The following is a 25,260-nucleotide window of genomic DNA, read 5'->3' as shown; positions in this document are numbered from 1 at the left end:
TCTCTTAGCATAGCCTTCATTTTTTCAACCAATTCTGTGAGCTTCTTGATTACCAGTGTTTTGAACTGTGCATCTGATAGGTTGGCTATTTGTTCGCTGCTTAGTTGAATTATTTCTGGAGCTTTGAAGTGTTCTGTCATTTGGGCCATTTTTTTTTTGTCTTGGTGCTTCTGTTACTTAAGGGGGTGGAGCTTTAGGTGTTCCCAGGGGCGGGGTAATGCTGGTCGCTGCGCTGTGACACTGTACGTGGGGGAGGGGCCGAGAGGGAGTAATGGCACCTGCTCCACTCTCCACCGGATTTTAGTCACTCGCTGTGCTACCCACAATCAAATTGTACCCCTCTGGTGCTGGTTCCCGAGTGGGTGGGCTTGTGCACACTCTAGGCCCCCGTGGGTCTCTCCAACGACCTCTCCTGTGAGGCCGGGAGTCTCTCCTGCTGCCGCCCCAACCCCCACAGGTGTTTTCACTCAGAGGTTTGAGGCTTTATTTCCCCGCACTGGAGCCCTGGGTTATGCGGTCTCCCCGCCGTTTGTCTGGTTTATCTATGTGTGAGTGTGGGGCCACGGGGTCTGCTACCCGCCGCTCTGCCTGCCCCATTCGTCCCACACTCCGCCAGTCTTGGTCCCACCACCCCACAGCAACGCGAGTCCTCCCCGTCTCCGCCCCTCTTACCGGTCTGGATGAATGTTTATTTTTTATTTACTTGGTGTCGGACTTCCTTGTCGTTCAATTTTCTGTCAGCTCTGGTTGTGCGAGGAGGCGCAGTGTGTCTACCTACGCTGCCATCTTGGTTCTCCTTGCATTTTCTCCTTATATTTTGGCATATTAGCTGATTTTAAAATACAGTTTTGTTAGAAAATAACTTGCAGCCCTTAAAGCAGTTTCTGAAGAAAAAGAAACAAGTTGTTATAATTGAAAGGTTTATATGTGTCTTAAATTTCATTTTAAAAATAGTTAACAGTTGTATAATTATGGGAGAGGTGGGACTAGTTTGAAAAATAATAAGTGTACATGAATTATTAGCTCCAGGTTGAATTTGAATTTAGCATATTGTGAATGTTCTTGATGCTTAAATTTAGTTTTTTACTAAATATGTGTGGAAGTGTCTTACTTGGAAAATACAATTTATTGCTCATTTCAAAGGGAAGCATACAACTGGCTTGGGAAAATGAGTCTTTGGCATTGGAACTGGCCTTTGGGTGAACTTTGAATTCTCCCTAAATGAGAAATTAAATGTTACCAGATAAAACATTTATCATAAAAAGGAGATACTTGAAAGCTGCTTTTTAAAAAGGAATCCCAAAGTAGAAAGGCTATAAAGGGCAATTACATCTCTCATGTACTGACTTTTTCCACCTACTTTTTAACTTGCACTTGGAGCTAGAGGATTTGAATATTCAAAGAGGAAAATGATTCAAGAAGATACCTTCCCAGGCATTCTTTTCTTAGTTCTGTGCTTCCTTTTCTACTCAGGCAGATTTTCTTTGGCTCCTTTGATTATTTTACCAGTTTGTATGGATTGCTTAAAAAAATTAATTGAAACAGGTTTGTATCATATCCTGCTCTGAAATTCTCTAATGTAAACTTGTACCATTTAAACAGTCTGCTTATTTCCCAGTGCTTACCGTCAATTTCATCAGGCATTGATTACCTTCTTTGTGCAAAAACATATCTAGGAACTGAAGATACATAGCAGTGAGTCACACATGGTTCCTGTCTTCAGATAAGTTGCATTCTGGTTGGAACTCTATTACTTTAGAAATGACATGTCCATTCCTTTTCAGTGTTGCGGCAGCATCTCAGACTGCTCACATTCTGCAAACAAACTGGAGTAAGTCCCATTGCCATTCACTGTATGTTCTCTGATTAAAATTAAGGCTTCACTCCTTCATTGGTTCTTGTTTGGATACCATATGAAGGTTGCATTTTTTTTCTTTGATGTTTATATTGCAAAGTAACTTGCCTCAGAGTAGGCATCTGATTTAATAATTTATAGTCCTTAAGGACATAAATTTTAGCATAAAAAAGACCAGGTTCCATTCCGGACTCTGTCACTTTCTAGCTCTGTGACCTTGAACAAATTGGCCTGAACCTGAGTTTTCTTGGCTTTAAAAAGGAGAGACTGCTAGTAATAGGGTTGAACAGATTCAGTGAAAAAACACATCGTTTCTGGTGCATAGTAGTGTTAACATTAGAACCTCTTAAGAGGTATGACTGACTGGCAAATAGTGTACCTTTATTTCATCCTCATCTGAACCACATGGTATTTGTACAGTGGACTAACTCTTGAAAAGAATAGTGACATAAGCATATGTAGTTAGTAGAGCAGTCTTAGTAACTGAGATTTGTTTTTCAGTTTAGGCTTTACCCTTGACTTACTGGGGTAATCTTGGATGTGGAAACCCCTATAATTCTGCTGCTTTTTTTCTAGTAGAGATTTCAACCATGTTAGCTATCTGTGTTTAAGTACTTATTACTATAAGGAAGATATAAATAATGTGAGTGTTGAGGAGAGGTGACTTACAGGCAGGAAGATCAAGAAAAGCATTGTAGAGGATACAGCATTTGACCTAAAAAACTGGCCCCATAAAGAAGGGGTGGGGGAGGTAGTTTCAGGTAGAGGGACAAATAGGCAGAGACAGGAGCATATACAGAGAAGTATGTCTCCTGCGTGCTAAACACTGTACTAAGTATATTTACAAATGTCCTCACTGCATCCATTCAGTAATCCTCTTTATAGATAAGGTATCTGAAGCTTATCTCAGAACAGTATAACTTTCCCAAGGCCACCCACCTGGTGAAGTGATTGAGCTGGGAGTTGAATCCAACCAAGTTCACCTGATTCCAGTGGTCAAACTCTTTCCACTAACCTTTATTTAAATGCTTACAAATACAAGTGGCTAATCTGAACTAAGGATCAAGGAAAGTTGTGGGAAATAAATGGGAAAAGTTTGAAACTGCATACCGAGTTCTTTGAGTAGTATGCTAAGGAGTTTGGATTTTTATCTGGCAGGCAGTGGAAGTCACTAAAGGTTTTTGAGCAACAATAGTGGTAGTGGGAGTAATTTAGAAAGATCAATCCAGTAGCATTGTATAAAATAGATGGCATTTGAATAAAGTTTTATGCAGTAAGTCTGCTAAGTTAACTAACAACTGATGTTAGTTAACCAGGTAAGAAAATGAAAGCATGTACAAAGAGATAGCACTGGAAATAGACTGAAAGGGGGTTTGAGGGAAGTTGTGAAAGTATAATTGGAAAGTGATTGGGTATGTGAGAAATAAGGAAGAGGGAATAGTTGAATTGGAATTACTCTGTGAGTAGGAGGATGGTGATGCCACTGGGAATGGGAAGAGTTAGAAGGAAGGTTTGGACATAGCTGAAGGTAGCTTTACAAAATGGTTACTATGCCAAGTGTTCTCTTTTTTCTTCCTGATCCACTCTCTATCTTTCTATTCTTTGCTCTGTGTTATAGAACTGCATACTCTCTTCTCTGGCTTCATGTTGGGTTTGGACAGTGGGAGAAACTGGCAGGAGATTCGTGGAGAGAGAAAAGTGACATAAAGGTATTTGTTCCCTCTCCTCAAATACACACATTCAGCACAAATAGGTTATCAGTGGCCACAGCTCTGCTCCAGTGACTCTCTTGTATCTCTTAAGTCTTTTCTGGCTTCTGGTAACTACTCCCTCCTATTGCTACTGTAGGCTGCCTGTTGCTAGTCCCAAGATGGTTCTCTAAACCTTGTTGAGTTTCTTTAACTGTGCCCACACTTTGTAAATAGTTACTTTTATTATAGTAAAACTTCAGTAATCCTGTTTGTGCCATAAATTGTCATCTCTTAAGTTAAAAATTTTTTAATCCCCTTCACATTTTCTAATGACTTTGTCTTCCAGGTACCACCGTACTTGGAGAAGACATACCTGTTTATACTAGTTTACTACTTTCCTCACCTATCATGAGTTTTTCCATATTATTTGAAATTCACTGTCTCCCTATTTTCCTGTGATGTCAGGTTAAACTTATGATTCTGCTTGATGATTCAGCTGAAAATAGAGCAGTGAACAAGGGACAGAAGTCCCAGCCCCAGCCAGGTAGCTCAGTTGGTTAGAGCATTATCATGATACGCCATGGTCGTGGGTTTGATCTCTGGCCAGAGCACACAGAAGCAGCAACCAATGATGTGTAAATAAGTGTAACAACAAATCATTGTCCCTCTCTCTCTCTCTCTCTCTCTCTCAAAATAAATAAATTAAAAAGAGACAAAAGTCCCTGCCCTCAATAGAGCTTATATTTTATTTATTTATTATTGAATTCAGAGGGATGACACTGGCTGATAAAATTATATAGGTTTCAAGTATACAATTCTATGATACATCATCTGTATATTGTGTGTTCACCACCCAAAGTTAAGTCTTTCTGTCACCATTTACTTACCCTTTACCCTTCTACCTACCCCTCACCCCCTTTTACCTCTGGCAATCACCATACTGTTGTCTGTGTGTATAATTTTTTTTAATCCTTTCACCTTTTTACCCAGTGCCTTAACCCCACCTTCCCACTGATAGCTGTCAGTATGTTCTCTGTATCTATGAATCTTTCTATTTTGTTTGGTTGTTTATTTTGTTTATTAGATTCCACACATAAGTGAAGTCATATGATATTTGTCTTTCTCTGACTTACTTCACTTAGCATAATACTTTCCAGGTCTATCCATGTTGTTACAAAGGTTACATTTTTCTTCTTTTTTACGTCTGAGTAGTATTTTATTGTGTAAATGTACCACAGGTTTTTTTATCCACTCATTTACTGATGGACTCTTGGGCTGCTTCCAAATCTTGGCTATGGTAAATAATGTTGCAATGAATATAGGGGTGCATATAGTTTTTCAAATTAGTGTTTTGGGATCCTTTGGATATATTCCCAGGAGTATAATCACTGGATCATATGGTGATTTCATTTTTAATTTTTTGAAGAAACTCCATACTGTTTTCCATAATGGCCATACCGATCTGCATTATCACCAACAGTGCACAAAGGTTCCCTTTACTCCAAAGCTCACCAACACTTGTTTGTTAATTTATTGATGTAGACATTCTTACAGGTGCGAAGTGATATCTTACTGTGGTTTTAATTTGCATTTCCCTGATGATTAGTGATGTTGAGTATTTTTCATGTCTATTGGCCATCTGTATGTCCTCTTCGGAAAAGTGTCTATTCAGGTTCTTTGCCCATTTTAAAATTGGATTGTTTGTTTTTTTGGTATTGAGGCGTTTGAGTTCTTTTAAATTTTGAATTTTAACCTGTTATCAGATGTATCATTGATAAATATGTTTTCCCATTCAGTGGGTTTTCATTTTGTTGATAGTTTCCTTTGCTGTGCAAAACCTTTTTAGTTCGATATAGTCCTATTTGTTTTTTTTTTCTTTTGTTTCCCCTGCCCAAGAAGATACATCAGAAAAAAATATTGCTATGAGAAATGTCTGAGATTTTACTGCCTGTGTTTTCTTCTAGGACTTTTGTATTTTTGAGTCTTATATGTAATTCTTTAATCCATTTTGAACTTATTTTTGTGTATGATATAAAAAAGTGGTCTAATTTCATTTTTTTTGCATGTCCAATTTTACCAACACCATTTGTTGAATAGGCTGTCTTTACTCCATTGTATGTTCTTGTTTCATCTGTCAAATATCAATTGACCATAAAAGTATAGGTTTATTTCTGTGCTCTCTTCTGTTCCATTTACCTGTATTTCTGTTTTTATGCCTATACCATGCTGTTTTGATTACTGCGGCCTTGTAGTATAGTTTGATATCAGGTAGCATAATTCCTCCAACTTTGTTCTTCTTTCTCAAGATTGCTGTGGCTATTCTGGTCTTTTGTGGTTCCATATAAATTTTTGGAATATCTGTTCTAGTTTTGTGGAAAAAGCCATTGGCTCTTGATAGGAATTGCATTGAGTTCATAGATTGGTTTGGGTAGTATGAACATTTTAATGATGTTAATTCTATCTATGAACATGTTATATGCTTCTACTTGTTTGTATCTTCTTCATTTTTTTCTTCAGTGTCTACAGTTTTCCAAGTACAGATCTTTTACATTCTTGGTTGAATATATTCCTAGGTATTTTTGATGCAATTGTAAATGAAATTGTTTTCTTAGGATCCCCTTCCGACAGTTCATTATTGGTGTATAAAAATATAGATTTCTGAATATTTATTTTGTATCCTACTACTTTACTGAATTTATTTATCAGTTCTAGTATTTTTTTGTGGAATCTTTAGGGTTCTCTATTTACAGTATCATGTCATCTGCAAATAATGACAGTTTTAGTTCTAATTTGAATGCCCTTTATTTCTTCTTCTTGTCTGATTGCTGTGACTAGGAGTTGCAGTACTATGTTGAATAAAAGTGGTGAAAGCAGACATCCCTGTCTTCTTCCTCATCTTAAAGGAAATGCTTATAGTTTTTGCCCCTTGAGTATGATGTTGGCTGTGGGGTTGTCATTTATGGCCTTTATTATGTTGAGGTATGTTCCCTGTATTTCCACTTCGCTGAGAGTTTTTTATCATAAATGGGTGCTAGATTTTATTAAATGCCTTTTCTGCATCTATTGATATGATCGTGTGGTTTGAATCCTTCATTTTGTTTATGTTGTATATCACACTATTGATTTGTGAATATTTTACCAACCGTGCATCCCTGGAATAAATCCCACATAATCATGCTGTATAATCTTTCTAATGTATTGCTGAATCTGGTTTGCTACTATTTTGTTGAGGATATTAACATCTATGTTTATCAGAAATACTGGTTTATAATGATCTTTCTGTATAGTATATAGTATCTTATCTCGTTTTGGAATTAGGATAATGCTGGCTTCATAAAGTGAGTTTGGAGTTTTTCTTTCTTTGAATTTGTTAGAATAGTTTGGAAGATTGTATGTTTCTAGGAATTTATCCATTTTGTCCAGATTGTCCAATTTGTTGGCATATAGTTGTTCATAATATTTTCTTATAATCTTTTGTATTTCTGTGGTGTCAGTTGTTATTTCTCCTCTTTCATTTTTGATTTTATTTATTTGGGTCCTCTCTATTTTTTTAAAAATTATTGACTTTAGAGAGAGAGAGGAATGGGATAGGGAGAAGGGGGGGAGAGAGAGAGAGAGAGGGAGAGGAACCAATTTGTTGTTTCACTTATTTATGCATTCATTGGTTGATTCTTATATGTGTCCTGACTGAGGATCAAACCCACAGTCTTGGCATATTGGGATGATGTTCTAACCAACTGTGCTACCCAGCCAATGCTTCTTTTTCCTTGATAAATCTGGTTAAAGGTTTGTCAGTTTTGTTTATCTTCCCACAGAACCAGCTCTTGGTTTCATTGATATTTTGTGTTGTTATTTTAGACTCTATTTTAGACTCTATTTTGTTTGTTTCTGCTCTGCTCTTTAATATTTTCTTTCTTCTAGTCACTTAGGGCTTTGTTTGCTGTTCTTTTCCTAGTTCATTTTTTTTTTAATCCTCACCTGAGGACAATTTTTCATTGCTTTTGGAGAGGGGAGAGAGTGAGCAAGAGAGAGAATCATCAATGTGAAAGAGATCAAACATGCAATTTAGGCATGTACCCTGACTGGGAATCAAACCCGCAACCTTTTGGTGTATGGGATGTTGCTCCAACCAACTGACCTGTGCCAGCCAGGGCTCTAGTGCCTCTATTTGTAAAGTTAGATTGTTTATTTGAGATTTTTCTTGTTTCTGAGGTATGCCTTAGTGCTATGAATTTTTCCCTTAAGAATGCTTTTTCTGTGTCCCACAGCTTTTGGGTTGCTGTGTTTTCATTTTCATTTGTTTCGAGGTATCTTTTGATTTCTTCCTTGATTTCATTGTTAACCCATTCATTGTTTAGTAACATCTTTTTTAGCCTCTATGTCTTTGTCTGTGTTTCTTGCGATTGATTTCTAGTTTTATATCATTATGTTCAGAGAAGATGCTTGGTATGATTTCAGTCTTCTTAAATTTATTGAGACTTGTCTTGTACCGTAACATGTGGCCTCTCCTAGAAAATGTTGTACATGCATTCTGCTGCTTTGGGATGAAATTCTCCAAAGACACAAATTAAATCCATCTGATCTAGTGTGTCATTTAAGGTTGCTGTTTCCTTGTTGGTTTCTGTCTGGAAGATCTATCCATTGATGCCAATGGGGTGTTGAAGTCCCCTGTGTTACTGTGGTGACTGTATTACTTTTGATTTCTCCTTTTCTGTCCATCAAGATTTGCTTTACATATTTAGGTGCTCCTGTGTTGGTTGCATAAATGTTTACAAGGGTTAAATCCTCTTGTTGGATCACTCCTTTAATCATTATGTATTGTCTTCCTTTGTTTCTTATTATAGCCTTTGTTTTAAAGTCTGTTTTGTCAGGTGTAAGTATTGATCCCCTGGTTTTTTTCATTTCCATTTGCATAAAATATCTTTTTCTGTCCCTTTACTTTTTGTGTGTATCTTTCATTTTGACCTGGGTCTCTTGTAGACAGCATTTATATATGTCTTGTTTTCTTATCAATTCAGCTACCTTATATGTTTTGATTGACTCATTTAAGACATTTACACTTGAAGTGACTGTTGATAGGTATGAAAACTTATTGCTATTTTATTCTTTATAACTATGTTCTTCAGTTTTTTTCCTTCTTTTTCTTATAGACACTTTAAGGTGTTTTATAACACTGGTTTGGTGGTGATGAACTCCTTTAGTTTTTTCTTGTCTGGGAAGCTCTTTATCTGTCCTTTGATTTTAAATGCAAGCCTTGCTGGGGAAAGTAGTCTTGGTTGTAGGTCCTTGCTTTTCATCACTTTGAATATTTCATGCCAATCCCATCTTGGCCTGAAATGTTTCTGTTGAGAAATCAGCTAACAGTCTTATGGGAACTCCCTTGTATGTAAATAAATATCTTTCTCTTGCTGCTTTGAGGATTCTCTCTTTGCTTTTAACCTATGTCATTTTGATTGTGATGTGTTTTGGTGTGGGCCTCTTTGGGTTCATCTTGTTTGCGACTCTCTGTGCTTCCTGGGGTTGTGTGTCTTTTTACTTTACTAGGTTAGGGAAGTTTCCAGTCATTATTTCTTCGAATATGTTCGTAATGCCTTGCTATCACTTTTCTTATTCTGGTATCTCTGTGATGCAGATGTTGTTATGCTTCAAGTTGTTCCAAAGGTCCCTTAAACTGTCCTCATTTTTTTAACTTGTTTTTTCTTTTTGCTGCTCTGAGGTTTTTTTTCCCTACCTTGTCTTTCAAATCACTGATTTGATCCTCTGCTTCATCCAATCTACTATTTATTCCTTTTAGTGTTTTCTTAATTTCAGATATATCTTTTTTCTGATTGGTTATTTTTTAAGATTTATGTGTCCTTTTTTATGCTTGCTATTTCTTTGTTGAAGTTCTCACTAAGTTCCTTAAGCATCCGTTCAACCTTTTTTTCTTTTTGAACTCTCTATCTGGTAAATTGATTACCTATATTTCATTTACCTTTTTGTTTTCCTGGAGATTTCTCCTGATTTTTCCCTTGGGGCCTGTTTCTTTGTCCCCCATTTTGGCTGCCTCTTTGTGTTTGTTTCTATGTATCAGGTAGATCTGCTATGTCTTTCAATCTTGGTAGGTTGGCCTTGTAGTAGGTGTCCTGTGGGACCCAGGGGTACACTCTCTGTGATCATCTGAACCGTTTGCTCCAGGTATGTCCCTTGTGTGGGTTATGTGAATTCTCATGTTGCTGTTGGCCCATTTGTGTGTGGGATTGACCCTCAGGCTGGCTGACTGTGAGGTCTGACCCTGACCACAGTATATGAGCTGCTGCACAGGTGCTGACCACACTAAGCAGAATTTGCCTCAGCAGCTTCTGGTGCCTGTTAACATCTCTTTGGATACGCAGCTTATGAGGCTAATTGGATCCTGCTCTGACATTGTCTGATGCTGGTCACAGGATATGTTGGTTCTAGGGCCTCTTGGGATTCTGGAGCAGCTCAGTGTCAGACACTGCCTGTGACTGGCCCTAGGCAATCTGTGTGGAGTTACAAAGTAATCCACTCTTTGTGACTGCCTCTGCTGGGCCTCAGTGTGTGTGGGAAGGACCAAGCTATGCACCAAGCCTGGCTACTGCCAGCACCATGCCCGGAGGCAGGTCACCCAAAGGCCTAATGCACCCAGATATCCACCTCCACATGCCTCTGCCTGCTGTTTGTCTGTTAGGCTCAGTCACTGAAAGAGCCTTTGGTGGTTCTCGAGTTGCATGAGGAAGGTTCTCAGTGAGTCACTAGGTAGAGGTGAGTGGTGATCACCAGATTGAAACCGGTTCAAAGTCAGTGCCAGTGCTGAGTCTGAGGGCACTCAGCAAATGTCTCAAGGCATACCAAGCCAGGCTGCTACCTCTCAGATGCCTGCAGACCCTTGTGTTGGATGGCATCTCAGGGAGTCATAAGGGTGAGGCTAGCAGAGTTTATCAGGCCCAAACAGACCAAGATTTGGCTGTGTGAAGGGAGGTCAGGTATGCAAGGGAGATATGGTCATGTTCTAGAGCCACACAACTCAGTCTGTCCCAGCTTCTCCTGGGAGCCTGCTATAGCAGGGCAGCCCACTAGGAGTTGGAAGGGTGGGACTAGTGGTCTCCCATAAGGGGGAGGCATAGGTCAGGCTTGGGGGAAGGTGGGAGGAGTGGCCTCTGCCGCACAGCTATGCAACTCAGTCACTGACACCCCCTGAGTCTGCCTGGAATTCTTCTCCTTGGCCCAGATAGCTGATTCCTCAGGAGGGTGTGAGCTCCACAGGGTAGGATGACAGGGAGAGCAGAGGGTGGGGCTATTGCATTTTCCCAAGCCGATGCTGTAAGGGGGGGGGTGCCCCACCCAAGAAAGATGGCTTCTGCAGTATGGGAGAGGGACTCAGCACGGGGATCTGACAGCTGACCCTTCAGCTTTCTGCCTAGAGCTACAAACCCCAGTCTCTCCTTACATGACTAGTCTGCTCTGCCTTCCCTCCACCAGAACTCAGGGTGAGTGGCTGTGAACAAGATTTTGTGTGTTGGCCCTTTAAGAGGGTGCCTATGCCTCTAGCAGACTTCTGTCTTTCCCTGGGAGACAGAATCCCCACTGAATCTTACAGCCAGATGTTATGTGGGCACCTCTTCCCAGCTCTGGTGCTCTGGGCTGGGGAGCCCAGTGTGGGTTGAGACCCCCCCACTCCTCAGAGGGAACCTTTGCAGCTGAGATATCCCTTCAGAGTATCAGCCACCTGTTGGAACGGGGCCAAACCCTTTTTGCATCTCTGCCCTTCCTACCAGTCTCGATGTGGCTTCTTCTGTAAATCCTTGGTTATCAGCCTTCTGTTCAACTAGTCTTCATTTGGTTCTTCAGGCCGATTGTTCTATATTTTAGTTGTAGTTCTATAATTTAGTTGTAATTGGTCCTGGGAGGAGTTGAGTGTAACTTCCACCTATTCTGCCGCCATCTTGGATCTCCCTAGAGGTTATATTTAATTTCTTATTTAAATTACTTTATTGTTGTTCAATTACAGTTGTCTGCATTTGCTCCCCTTCACTCCCCCCCACCTCAGCCAAACCCACCTCCCTCCCTTGCTTTCACCGCCCCCCCTTGGTTTTGTCCATGTGGCCTTTATAGTTGTTCCCTAGAGGTTATATTTTAGTGACATAATGAAACAATGAAACATAATAAATTATAGGGGATGTTAGGAGATCAGTGAAATGGAAAGATTCGGGTAAGGGGTGGGGAGTGCAGCAAGGCAGGATGTCTCTGAAGACAGTGCCATTTAAAACAGGGTGGTAGGGGTAGGCCTCTTTGAGAAAGTGATATTTGAGCAAAGACTTAAAGGAAATGTGGGAATGAACAATGGAGATATTTAGGGGAACAGCAAAAGCCCTGAGGCAGTATTATGCCTGGCCTTTTTTGGGAAAAGCAAGTTGGTCAGGAACTGAAGGTAAGAGAAGCAAAAGTAGTAGACAATCAAGTCAGAGAGGGGCCAGCTCATTTGTAGGGATTTGTAAACTGTTGTAAGAATCTTGGCTTTTACTACATGAATGGTGAGCCATTTCAGGGTTTTGAACAGAGGCATGGCACTTGGATTAAGGGAGTGTTTCCACTCTTCCCTAACTGTTAGGAGTGGTTCACTGTGTCTAGACTGCAAGCAATTCCTTCTGGAGTCCGGAATTTTGATATACGCTAGGCAGTGGGTGCCTATAAAACCTTGAGTACTGGGTTCTTGGGCAGAAACATTACACGTGAGTGTGTTTTGTGTGACTCTCATGGTAGGGAGAGAGCATAGAGAGGCCTGCATATGCCTTCCTGCAGACAGCTTGTGTCTTTTTCTCATATGAGCCGACTAGCCTTACTTCTTGGCTGTAATAAACTTTAGCTAAGAATACAACTTATAGCATTGCTAAGTTCTGTGACTTCTAGATAATCTCAATGTAGGTTGGCCTTGGGAACCGGGTAGGTCTTGAAAGCCCCTGACACAGCTAACATTTGTTTTAGTGTAACCAGGTTAAGTGGAAAACATCAGGTTGTGGGTAAAAGGTGCAATTTTTAAAAAAAATCTTCACTCGAGGATATGTTTATTGATGAGAGACAGAGACACATACACACACATGCACATACACACAGATGTGAGAGAAACATCTATCAGTTGCTTCCTATAGGCGCTCCAAACAGGGATCGAACCCACAACCTAGGTATATACCCTGACTTGGAATCAAACCTGCAATCTTTTGGTGTACTGGACGATGCTCCAACCAACTGAGCCACCCAGTGCTGAAAGGTGCAATTTTGGAAAACTTTTCACATAGGTCAGCCAGTTCTGTATTGTGGAGAGCTGTTCTGAGCATTTCTGCTTTGTTAATTCCTTTCCTTTCTCTAAGTCTTTTCATTATTACAGCTTCTAGCAGTTCTGAGCATGGGGAGATGCACTGCCATCATGTAAATCCTTTGTAAGAAAGTTTATGAGAAAGACTGCCTTGTACAGGCCTTTAAATGATCTAAGTGAAGGCAGTTGTTGACACAGGTATCATAAATAATTCCTTAGGGAGAAAGGAAATATAACTGCTTCATCTTATAACAGGTGTAGGTATGTCAGTACATTAGAAAGATCACATTTTGTTTGCTTGTAAACTGCAGTGGACTGTGTAGCAAGCTGGTCGGATTTAACCACTTCATATCACTCCTTGGAGGAGGAAGTTAATCCTGTCCTGATCTCTTAATAAGATTTTGGAGCAGAGAAGATGGGACTTCTGTCACAGAAGGGAGGTTGTGGCCAAAAATGCCCATTTGAAATCTCCTCTGAATTTTTATATTCCTGACATTAGAGTCACAGTCCTTGAAATCTCTGGATCCATATATCCATGAACTTGAAGCTTTTATTTTCAATTGGTGGAACTGTTTGTACTCACCAATTGATTTTAATCACAGCTTGTACTTTTATAACTGACTTACTGTCAGGCTGGGAAATATGATGAATGAGAAGGGTAAATAAGGATTTATTTAACCAGAACCATTAAAGTGACTCTTGGACTTAAAAAAAAATATATATATATATATGTATAAAATTATTTTATTGTTGTTCAATTACAGTTGTCTGCATTTTCCCCCCACCACTCCTCCCCACCCTAGACAAACCCACCTCCCTCCCTTGCTTACCCGCCCCCCCCTTGGTTTTGTCCATGTGTCTTTTATAGTTGTTCCTGAAAACCCTTCCCCCCATTATCCCCTCCCATCTCCCTTCTGATTACTGTCAGATTGTTCTTAATTGCAATGTCTCTGGTTATATTTTGCTTGCTTTTTTCTTTTGTTGATTATGTTCCAGTTAAAAGTGAGATCATATGGTATTTGTCCCTCACCGCCTGGCTTATTTCACTTAGCATAATGCTCTCCAGTTCCATCCGTGCTGTCACAAAGGGTAGGACTTTAATACTAGGGATTTAACCTAAGAAAACAAGTCAATGAAAGGAAAACAGTCTTTGCACAAAGATGACCATTATAACATTATCTATAATGAGAGATTGGAAACTATAAAAGTCAAACATTCGGGAAATGTTTATTAAATTGTGCTCTTTGAAAAGGTGAAATATAAAAAGCCCATTTTTTCATCAACAGATGGCTGGATAAATGAAATGTGGTATATACATACAATGGAATATTATTCAGCCAAAAAAGGAATGAAGTTTTGATACTTGCTACAATATGGACGAACTTTTAAAATATGCTAAGTGAAATAAGCCAGACACAAACACGATGAATATATTTATGATTGTACTTCCATGAGGTATGTAGAACAGGCAAACCGATAGAGGCAGAAAGCAGAATTAGAGGGTGCCAGGGGCTCAGAGGAGGGGAGAATGGGAAGTGCTATTTACTGGGCACAGGGTTTCTTTGGGGAAGACGAAGAAGTTCTGGAGAGGGACGTGGTGATGGAGCACAACGTTGTGAATGCACTTGATGCCACTTCATCGTGCACTTAAAAGTAGTTAGAACGGTAAACTTTATATGTATTCTACCACGATAAAAATGATAATAATGTATGAGATATGCATTATTTAATGTAATACAATAGGTAAGTATATTAAAGTAGTGGGTTTAAACAATGAAGCATTTTAAATTACTTTTTAAAAATTTAAAATGAATTCATGAGAAATTGAAATGACCTAGTTGTAACTATTTATAATTATGAATATCCTTTTTAAAGCTTCACAGAATTATTTGCCAAATTTGCAACTTCGTTTTTATTCCTTGTGTCCTACTCCTGTAACTGAAAATGCAGCTTTGGCTGCCTGCTGCAACAAAAGCCAAACTCAGCAGATGTCGGTGCAAAAGCAGAGTTTTTCAGATGCAGCAACCTGGGAGAATGGTGGACTCCCATCTCGAAGACCACCCCCCGTCCTGCTCAAGTCTGTGGTTCTTATTGGGATAGGGAGGGGAGGGCTTTTTTTTCTGTCCAATTATCTTGCTAGCTTTTGGCTTGCTAGGGCCCTGTTCATTCATCTTTGTATACTTGGGCCCTCTCCATTTATCTTTCTAGCTTTTGGCATGCTCAGTGTAAGAACCTCCTCCTGTGCCATCTTGGCCAGTGAGGAAGACTCCCTGGTGCTTCCTGACTGTCTGCAGTAGCACTCCCTGCTTCTCCAAAATGAAAGTTGTTTTCCTCTATTAAGTTTCCATAGTACCTTTTCTGCACTTAAAAAAAAAAGATTTTATTTATTTATTTTCATAGAGAGGGGAAGGGAGGGAGAGAGGAAGAGAAGCATCAGTGTGTTGAGAGACACATCAATTGGTTGCCTCTTGCACACACCCAACCAGGTACCTGGCCTGTAACCCAGGCATGTGTCCCAACCAGGAACCGAGCCAGTGACCTTTGTTTGGTTCAGAGGCTGGAGCTCAATCCACTGAGCCACACCAGCCAGGGTTCTACACCTCTTTTAACACTCTAACTTTTTTTGTTGTCTTACCACTATGTGTGTCCCTGTATAAGTTCTCCAACTAGTTTGTAAGCTCTTTGACATTCTATTCATGTGGGATATATGTTGTAGCTCCCTGGTGTGGCCCATTACATAGACTATGATATTCAGTAAGACTGAATTACAAGCATGCAGTTATATGAAGGTAGAGAGTGACCAGAATGTTTAAGCATACTTGTTCATGAGTTTTACATTAATCGCTTGCCTGCCTCAATTCTCTGTACCTGCTATATGTACAGAACTGATCTCACCCACACTCATCATTGTGTTCTTGATGTTGGGGCTCTGTCTCATCTATTTTTTACCTTTTCATGCAAAACAGCCCAGTTTTCTTTGTACCCAGAAAGGAAAGAAACAGAGAGGTGAGACAGGGCTAGCAGGTAGAGGACCAATGCAGTCAATCTGAAGTTGCAAGTACCCATGAAAAAGCTGTGAGTAGGGATTAATGTTCATTCTTGAGTAGAATGTTCTGTGAAGGAAGCCCGTCCCCGCCCCCCCCCCCCCCCCTTTCTAAGCCATTGGTGGGTGTAATTAGGTTTTCCTTTTGTCATGAAGAGATGTGTTGTATTTACCAGCAGAGGGCACCAGTTGCGGGTTGAAGATTTGAGAGAGGAAGGAATTCTTACAAAGACCCTGAAAGAGGAGTTTTTGCAATGTATTGGCCTGTGTAATGCACCCTGCTTGCTGCTATAGTTGGTCTGGCGTTTCTTTGACTCACTTGGGGTCTAGTGATGTGTATCCAGCTTTCTCTAAAAGCAATATGTGGCTAGGCCTGGTTGATAAGGTAAGGTACCAAGGGGGAAGGACTTTATAGTATGACAGCCTGTACAAATATCTTTAAGTGTTCATTTGCTGTTACTCCCCCTCTACAGGTGAGGTGGGAAGGGCGTTAGTCTAGGCATCTGAAGATCTGGTTTCATACCCTGACTGGCCCTCAACTTCACTAGATGATACCAAGCCATTTGAGCTCTCTCTCTCATCCTTGTCGGCTTACCTCTGAAATGGAGGTAGTACGACTGGGGTAATGCTTGCCATTCACAGTACTTAGTAGTGGGCTCTGAGGTCAGGCGGACTTGGTTTTAAACCCATGGGGCCATGGTCAAGTCATTTGACTCAAAGAACCTCAGTTTTCCCACATTTAATTTTGTTCTGATAGAGCTTATATTTATCGGATTACTTTTGAAAAATAATTATTTTTAACCTTTGACCCCCATCATCCATTTCTCCTTTCTGCAACCCCCTGCCTCTGGCAATTGCCAATCTGTTCTCTCTATCTGTGTGGCTGTATTGTTTTTTTAATTTAAAACATTTTTTTAATTTTTAAATTTATTTTTAGAGACAGGGGAAGTGAGGGACAAGGAGAGGGAGAGAAACATCAATGTGCAAGAGATACATCAGTTGGTTGCCTCTCATGCGCCCCCTACTGGGGACCTGGCCCACCCAGGCATGTGCCCTGACTGGGAATCGAATCAGCAACCCTTCGGTTTGCAGGCTGGTGCTCAATCCACTGAGCCACCCCAGCCAGGGCAAAACATTTTCTTTTTTATATTCCATATATAAGAGAGATCATATGGTATTTGCCTTCTCTCTCTGACTTATTTCACTTAGTATAATGCCCTCAAGTTCCATCCATGTTGTTGCAAATGGCAAGATTTCATTCTCTTCTATGGCTGAATAATCCACTGCACATATGCGTGTGTGTGTGTGTGTGTGTGTGTAGCAATTTCTTTCTTCATTCATTCATAGGTGGATACAAGTTGTTTCCATATCTTGGCTATTATACATAATGCTGCAGTGAACACGGCGGGGCATATGAGGTCTGTCTAGAAGGTATCCAGCCATGTAATATGAAAAATAGAGACATTTATTTGAAGAAGATACAAAATACAAGAAACATTGTACACAGGACAATAATGCCTCAGTCCCCTTCAAGGTAGGCAACTTGGGATTTCATACAGTTCTCCCAATCACCATCAGCTGCCTCATATTTTCTTGAATCTCAGAGACAGTCTGAAATGTCTTCCTTTCAAAGGTGATTTTAGTTTTGGGAAAAGTCAGATGTCAAAGGGCATCAGTTCTGGGCTGTAGAGGGGCTGAGTCACCTGGGTGATTTGATTCATCAAAAAAAACAAAACAAAACACTGCATGAGATGTGATACATGAGTGGGCATGTGGTCCTGATGAAGCTGCCAATCACCAGTTGCCCATAGCTGTGGCCTTCTAAATCACCTGAATAGTTTGTGGAGTAATGTTCAGTTTAATTCAAGATTTGATACAGATTCATTGCTGTACTTGCTCAGTCATTTTGAATGTGACAGCCACACGGTATGTATGCTCACTTAGGCATCTACTGCCCCCACTGACTACTACAATAAAGTCATCATTGTTCACATATGTGCATTCCAGGCCACTCTCCTTGGCTGCCAGTTTACACCGATGTCACACAAACCACTGTTCTCATTATATTGCTGACTTTTTCCGGACAGAGCTCGTATGTCTTTTTGAGTTAGTGTTTTCATTTTCTTCGGTTAGACACCCAGAAGTGGAATTGTTGGGTCATATGGTAGTTCTACTTTTAATATTTTGCCCTGGCTGGTATTGCTCAATGGATTGAGCTCCAGCCTGCGAACTAAAGGGTTGCTGGTTTGATTCCCAGTCAGGGCATGTGCCTGATTTATGGGACAGATCTCCAGTAGGGGGTGCATGAGAAGCAACCACATATTGATGTTCCTCTCCCTCTCTTTCTCCTTCCCTTCCCTTCTTTCTAAAAATAAATAAAATCTTTAAAAAGCATCTTGAGGAACCTCCCTACTGTTTCCATAGTGGCTACACCAATTTATATTCCCACCAACAATCTATATCCTCATTAACACTTATTATTTCTTGTCTTTTTGATAATAGCCATTCTAACAGGTGTGAGGTGCTATCTTGTGGTTTTGATTTGCATTTCCCTGGTGATTAATGATGTGGAACATCTTTTTATGTACCTGTTGGCCTTTTGAATATGTTTCTTGGAAAAATGCCTATTCAGGTCTTTGCCCATTTTTTTTTTAAAGAAATCTTTTATTTTATTTATTTATTCTTTTAGAGAGAGGGGAAGTGGGGGGAGGAAAAAAAGGGAGAGAAACAATGATTGGTTGACTCTTGCATGCCTCTCAACCAGAGACCTGGTCTGCAACCCAGGCATGTGCCCTGACTAGGAATCCAACTGATGAGCTTTCAGTTTGCAGGATGATGCCCAATATACTGAGCCACACCTGTCAGGGCCTTTGCTTTATTAGTATTCTCTCTGCTGAGTTGTCTGAGTTCTTTATGTATTTTGGATAATAGCCCCTTATCAGATATATGATTTGCAGATATTTTTTTCCTCTTCAGTGGGTTGCCTTATCGTTTTGTTGATGGTTTTCCTTTGCTGTGCAGAAGCTTTTTAGTATAGATGTAGTCCCACTTAACGTATTTTTGCTTTTGTTGTCAAATTTAAAGTCATTTCCAAGACCTATGTTAAGGAGCTTAGCACTTATATTTTCTTCTAGGAGTTATATAGTTTCAGGTCTAATGTTCAAGTCTTTAATCCATTTTGAGTTAGTTTTGTGTAAGGTATATGATAATGGTCCAGTTTCATTCTTTTACACGTCACTGTCCAGTTTTCCCAACACCATTTATTGAAGAGACTGTCCTTTCCTCACTGTGTATTCTTGGCTTCTTTGTCGTAAATTAGCTGACATACACGTGTGGGTTTATTTCTGGACTCTGTTCTGTTCCATTGATCCTTGTGTCTGTTTTTATGCCAATACCATAATATTTTGATTACTATGGTTTAGTAATATATTTTGAAATCAAGGAGCATGGTGCCTCCAGCTTTGTTCTTCTTTCTCAAAATTGCCTTGGCCCTTTGACGTTTTTTGTTACTTCATACAAATTTTAAGGTTATCTGTATTATTTCTTTGAAAAATGCTATTGACATTTTGATAGGCATTGCACTGAATCTGCTAGAGTGCTGTGGGTAGTATGGGCTTTTTAATAGTATTGATTCTTTCAATCCATGAGCACGTAATATTTTTCCAATTTTTTTGTATCCTCAGGTTTTTTCCCTAACATCTTGCTGTTTTCAATATACAGGTCTTTCACTTCCTTCGTTAGTTATTCCTAAGTGTATTTTTTAGTCTGTGTGCTGCCCATGCCTAGGTATTTTTTATGTAGTTGTAAATGGGATAGTTTTCTTTATTTCTCTTTATGGTAGTTTGTTATTAGTGAATAGAAACACAACAGAATTGTGTATCCTGCCACTTTACTGAATTTATTAGATCTAGCAGAGGAGGGAAGTCTTCCAGACTCATTTTTTTGACGTCAATATTACTCTGACACCAAAACCAGACAAGGACATTGCAAGAAAGTAAAATTATAGGCTAATATTCCTGAGGAACATAGATGCAAAAATACTCAACAAAATACTAGCAAACCAAATTCAGCGGTACATTAAAAAGGTCATTCACCATGATTAATTGGGATTGATCCCTTGGATGCAAGAATGATTCAACACATGAAAATCAATCAATGTAATACAACACATTAACAAAATGAAGGATAAAAATCATAGGATCATCTCAATACATGCAAAAAAAAGCATTAGACAAAATTCAACATTTATTTATGATAAAAACTTGCATTAAAGTGAGTATAGAGGGAATGCACCTCAACATAATAAAACCCACACATGCCAAGCCCACAGCTAACATCATATTAAATGGTGAAAAGTTGAAAGCCTTTTCTCTAAGATCAGGGACAAGACAAGGATGCCCACTTCCATCACTTTTATTCAGCATAATATTAGAATTCCTAGCCAGAGCAATTAGGCAAGAAAAAGAATTAAAAGGCATCCAACTTGGAAAGGAAGAGATAAAACTACAACTATTTACGGATAACATGATAATGTATATAGAAAACCCTAAAGACTCCATCAAAAAAACTGTTAGAACTAATAAACAAATTCAGTTAAGTTGAACAATGCAAAATCAATACGTAAAAATCTGTTGTGTTTCTCTATACCTTACATTCAAAACAAGGACAATAGTCCCTTCTTTAGTAAGGATTAAGTGAGGGGGGTACATGTAAAGCCTTGGGTCTTTACTGAATCTGGCCCAGAGTAACTAGACAGGGGATGGGACCCGTTACTACTATTCAGGGGATGCTATCTTAAATCAAGGAAGAGGAGGGATGTGAAACACTTTGCAAGCATTAAAGTGCAACACCAATGCAGCGGGTGATTATTCTCTCGTATCTGCTCAGGGCAAGGGCTCTTCTACTCTCAGAGGAAGAGTCCAGAGGGAAGCCAAGCATTACTCTGGATAAGGTGCTGTTCTGTTTACCTTTTGACGTTTTGGGGCTTCAAGGTCATTTTCAGTTTCTGCCTGGCTTCCTAGGCTAGGGGCACGCTAAACAGCTTATAGGTAGAATCTGCTCATCAAGTGTCCAGGATCTGGGGGAAAGTTTTGGTGATACAGATGTGGGTGGGCCTTAATTTTGCCCTGGTTTTGCCTAATCCTTGGTGACCTGTTGGTAGTAGTCGTTACTGGATTCTTGGAAATGGTTTCAGGAGAGGCCCACGGCTGTGCTTCTTGGCGTTAGGTACCCTGGCTAACTTCTTGACATCAGAACCAAGGACTCACAGAGGCGTAGTTTGGTAGCATTGGCAAAGACAATGCAAATAACAGCTGCTAATGGTTACTGAGTGCTTATTGCAGGCTGGGCTTTCTGCTAAGTGCTTTATATACTTTCACATTGAAACCTAACAACCCTGGGAGGTAGACATCATTATTATCACCCCGTTACAGATGAGAAAATTGAGACTTGTAAAGAAACTTGCCTCGGGTTATGTTTCTGGTAAATATATTTGGGCCCTGGTATGTCTGATTCTAATGATGTGAGACCTGTAAAGTTCATTGAAATTCTTGCTTCCTGGGCCCTCACCCTCTCGTTGTGAGGTGGAGCCTGGCCCTGTAATGTTTTCATTTTCCCAGATTTATTGAGGTATAATTTACATAAAATAAAATTCACCAATTTTAAGTGTCTAGTTTGATGAAATGTAATAGTTGTATACAATTGTGTAAGTATCACCATAGTCAAGATATGAAACATTTCCATAACCCTAAAGAGTATACTGTGCCTTTTGATTCCCTGATGCCTACAATATTTATCAGCTGGGCAGATGTTTCTGCTGCACAGTTAGGTGTGGGACCACTATACTGTGTTACCTGCAGTGGTACCTGCGTGGGGAACTGAAGTCCTGGAGGAGGATAAGGGCAGAAAAAAGACATTTAAAAGGAAGAATGAGACCTGGAGAGTATTATGCTAAGTAAAATACGCCAGGCATAGAAAGTACCATATGATTTCACTTATGTGGCATCTAATGAACAAAATAAACTGACAAATAGAAACACACTCATAGATACAGAGAACAGACTGACAACTGTCAGAAGGCAGGGAGTAGAGGAGCTGGGTGAAAAAGGTAAAGGGAGTAGGCAAGAAAACCCCAAACAGAATGGGAAAAGGGGGTGCCAGAGGGGAAAGGGGGTAGGAGAAAGGTAGGAGAGGGTAAAGGGGGATAAATGGAGAGGGAAGGAGACTTGACTTGGGATGGTAAATACACAATACAGTATACAGATGATGTATTATAGAATTGTACCCCTGAAACTTATGTAATTTTATTAACCAATATCACCCCAATAAATTAAAAAAAGAAGAAGAATGAAAAGTTATGCTATACTGGCTACTTATGGCAAGACAGACTGTGGAGAAGAGAACCTTCTAGACCAAATTCAATTCAACAACCAAGTTTCTTCTAACATGGTTTCTTCCTGAGCTGAATAGAGATGAAGGATTCTGAACAAAGTTGATGTAGATGGCTGGGTATATTGCTTTGGGATGGAGAGTTGGGGCCACTAGGCACTATTGATAAGCTGTGGAATGAGCCGTGGGTATAGCAAGGAGGGCTAGGAAGGGGGTGAGACACGACTGGTAGGCTTCAAGGGTGGGACCTTTTCCTCCAGGCAGACACTACTTTGGTTCCTTTGACTTCCCTCTACTGCAACAATTCAGTAGCAACTCTTCTTAATTTGAGGTCCCTTCAGTATGATTACCCTAGAGCCAATAGGTTCAGGTTGTAGCCCAGAGAACATTTGGATGATAAGATAGAAAATGTAAACTGTAGTGCAAACTAGAGAAGATTGGGGTGGGAACTTTGGGGCAGCAGTGTGGAGACTAATTCTTGGCTCAGTGCTGGCCCTGATTTTACTAGATGGCCTTTGCTCGATCACCTTCCCTGCATCACCTCTGTTCCGCGTACTCCTTGTGGATAGCGTGAGTGGTGGATAAAGTAGTGTGCCGGTGGTAGTGGTATGGTTTCAACACACACATTGTAGTGATGGTTAGCAGGGCAAAAGTAGATTGCAAAGAAAATTCTGTAAAATTTTAAACAGCCTGTCAATAGTTGTATATTAGAACTGAATATGTTCAGCCCCCGTGTATTTCCTTTCCCAGCCTTTTTTTCCCCTTCCTTTCTGGTGTGTTAGATGTGACATTTCCCCCCGTTTCCTGTGTGGAAGTTGTGAATGAGGGTATGAAGTTATGAAAGAGAGACTCATCTTATTTTTGTCATTTTTGTGAATCACCCAGTTGTCTTCCTGGTGATGTCTGCACTTTGGCATGGATTCTGGGATCCAGTTTCCTTATTTGTGATGTTCAGTTACTCCTGGTTCATGTGATTTACCTCGAGAGGAAGTATCTGGAGTAGAGCCATAAGACTGATTAGAGGAGGAAGGGACGGAGAGAGATGCGAGCGGAGCATTGTTGTTAAAGGAGGAAGTGGTGATGACGGCTGTGGTGGGCAAATAAGGCCACCCAGGCCCTTCTCATTGGAGAGAGAGTGAATTTGGATAACAGCCTAATCTAAGAGGACACTGAATCATCAGGAGATCATCATCAAGAATAACATCCTAGCCAGTGTGAGTTCAACAGGCTGCATGAAGTTTAAGTTACTCTTAGTTTGTATTACCTCAGTGTCCCTCCTTCCCAAAGCCTTGGCTTCAGGGCTTTGTAGCAGTGCAGACACTTAACAGGCCAAAATTATAACAATAATAGGTTTCTTGAGCATCTCTCTTACTTTCCCTGAAGCCCCCTACAAAAAATTTTCATCTTAAAACAATCTCACAGATTACTCTCATAAGAAAAATGGAACATTAAGACATTTTTTAGACTTATGATTTCAGAGCCGAAAAGGACTCTAGAGATTGTCTGGTCTCATCCTATCTGACGGATGAGGCACTGAGGTCCAGAGTGAGGACAGGACTTGCTGAAAGCCACTCAGGTAGCTAGTGGTAGTACGGATCCTGAGAAGCACAGGGCTGACATGGAGGGAGAGTCCCAGAGTGCAGATGTGCCATATAATTTACTGAGGCATCAGGGAAGCTTCTAAACCTGTTTTTGTGCCTAATCAATTATCAGTGGTTGGTTGCCTCAATTACCTCTAAGCTTCTTGGTTGTGGCTAGGAGACAGACTGGCCTCCTGCCTTCCCCAAGATTGTGTTTTAGAGTTAAGTTAGTCTAATTTGAGTCTCAGCAGGTGGAGATGAGAGGGTGTGAGATACTTAAGCTGGAGATGGGGAGTCAGTGGGAAATGTAGTGGTTAGACCCACAGATTGGTCAAATTTCAATACGACAGACTTTAGGAGTATACTTTAGGTTTGTGCTATGAAATTTGGCCTCTTGCAGTAAAATAGGGTTTGTTTCAGTTTCACCTGTTTCTACTAGTTCCTTTTCTAATTTCTCTTTGCATTCTTCTCAGTTTTATTAGGCTCTTTCCTCTAACTACTCTCTATTTGACTCTCAGAGCTACTGTAGATTTTGGGAGAAGGAACTGGAACATGAGCTGTGACCTAAAAGTCAATTTCTCCAGGTGGATAAACTCCTCTGCAAGCCACAGAGGGAGGGGCCTCCTCATTCCAGCAATCTGGCTAGGCTGACAGACTCATAGCCTATGGGGGTAGGGGCAGAGGTGGGGGCCAGTATTTCTTGGGCTAGTGAGGAACTGCCTGAGCCTCTGCAGTCTAGGCAGAGGAGACGGGAGCCTTTGGGGTGGGCCAGTCTCCTGGCCTGGGGATGCCTGGGCAGATGTGGAGGCAGCTGGAAAGGCGGCACCGCACTTGGGTGGCTGGAGCTGCGCTGTTCCTAGGAGACGGAGGAGCAGCAAGCCTGCGGGGGAGGGGGAGCAAGTGGGTTGCTGCTTTTAGCAGCTGAAAGGGCTGCAGGGAGCTCTGGGTAAGACATTTTCTGCGGCTGCTGCTTCTGCGGTACAAGCTGCCGCTAGTAAGTCAGAGGAAGGAGGATTGGGAGGGAGGAGGCTTCATTTGCAGCCATGCTGAATCACTGTTGCTGATCAGATCTCCTGCTGGTTGGCTGCGAGAACTGAGAAAAGAGCTAGGATCTCTGGGTGCATGCACAGTTCAGCAGCTGCCATCCCCGCTGGGCCTGGCACAATGGAGAGTGAAAGGTATGTATTTACAAGTGTGTGTTGTGTCGTTGTGTGTGTGTGTGTGTGTGTGTGTGTGAAGTGACTGTGAGCTCGTGCGGCAGCCAGCAGCTTTTGTGTGTGCGTTAGCGAGGCAGGGTTGGAAGACCTGGCCGCTGATGGATCCCAGCGGGAGGCCGAATAGAGCAGGGAAGCTCCTTTCTCCAGAGAACTAGCTCACGCAAAGGCAGGTCG

General features: G+C 40.7%; 1 protein-coding gene across 13 annotated transcripts in view; it reads left to right on the top strand.

The window, feature by feature from the left end:
- Positions 1–25,260, top strand: part of KLHL3 (kelch like family member 3) — a 266,577-nt gene that overhangs the window by 120,777 nt on the left and 120,540 nt on the right. For 4 of the 13 annotated variants that reach the window (XM_045183900.3, XM_045183898.2, XM_024575226.3 and 1 more), the window contains exon 1: positions 24,529–25,047. The exons of the other annotated variants lie outside the window; for them this stretch is intronic. Coding sequence is in view for 2 of the 4 variants with exons in the window: in XM_045183898.2 (XP_045039833.1) it covers positions 24,992–25,047 (56 nt within the window). In the remaining 2 variants the exon portion in view is untranslated. Of the gene's footprint in view, positions 1–24,528; positions 25,048–25,260 lie in introns of those variants that run through there. 13 annotated transcript variants of the gene reach the window in all.

The sequence above is a fragment of the Desmodus rotundus genome, chromosome 10, assembly GCF_022682495.2.
Source record: "Desmodus rotundus isolate HL8 chromosome 10, HLdesRot8A.1, whole genome shotgun sequence".
Lineage (NCBI taxonomy): Eukaryota > Metazoa > Chordata > Mammalia > Chiroptera > Phyllostomidae > Desmodus > Desmodus rotundus.
Note: the sequence above shows the minus strand (reverse complement) of the source record. Positions and strands in the feature narration are given on the sequence as shown.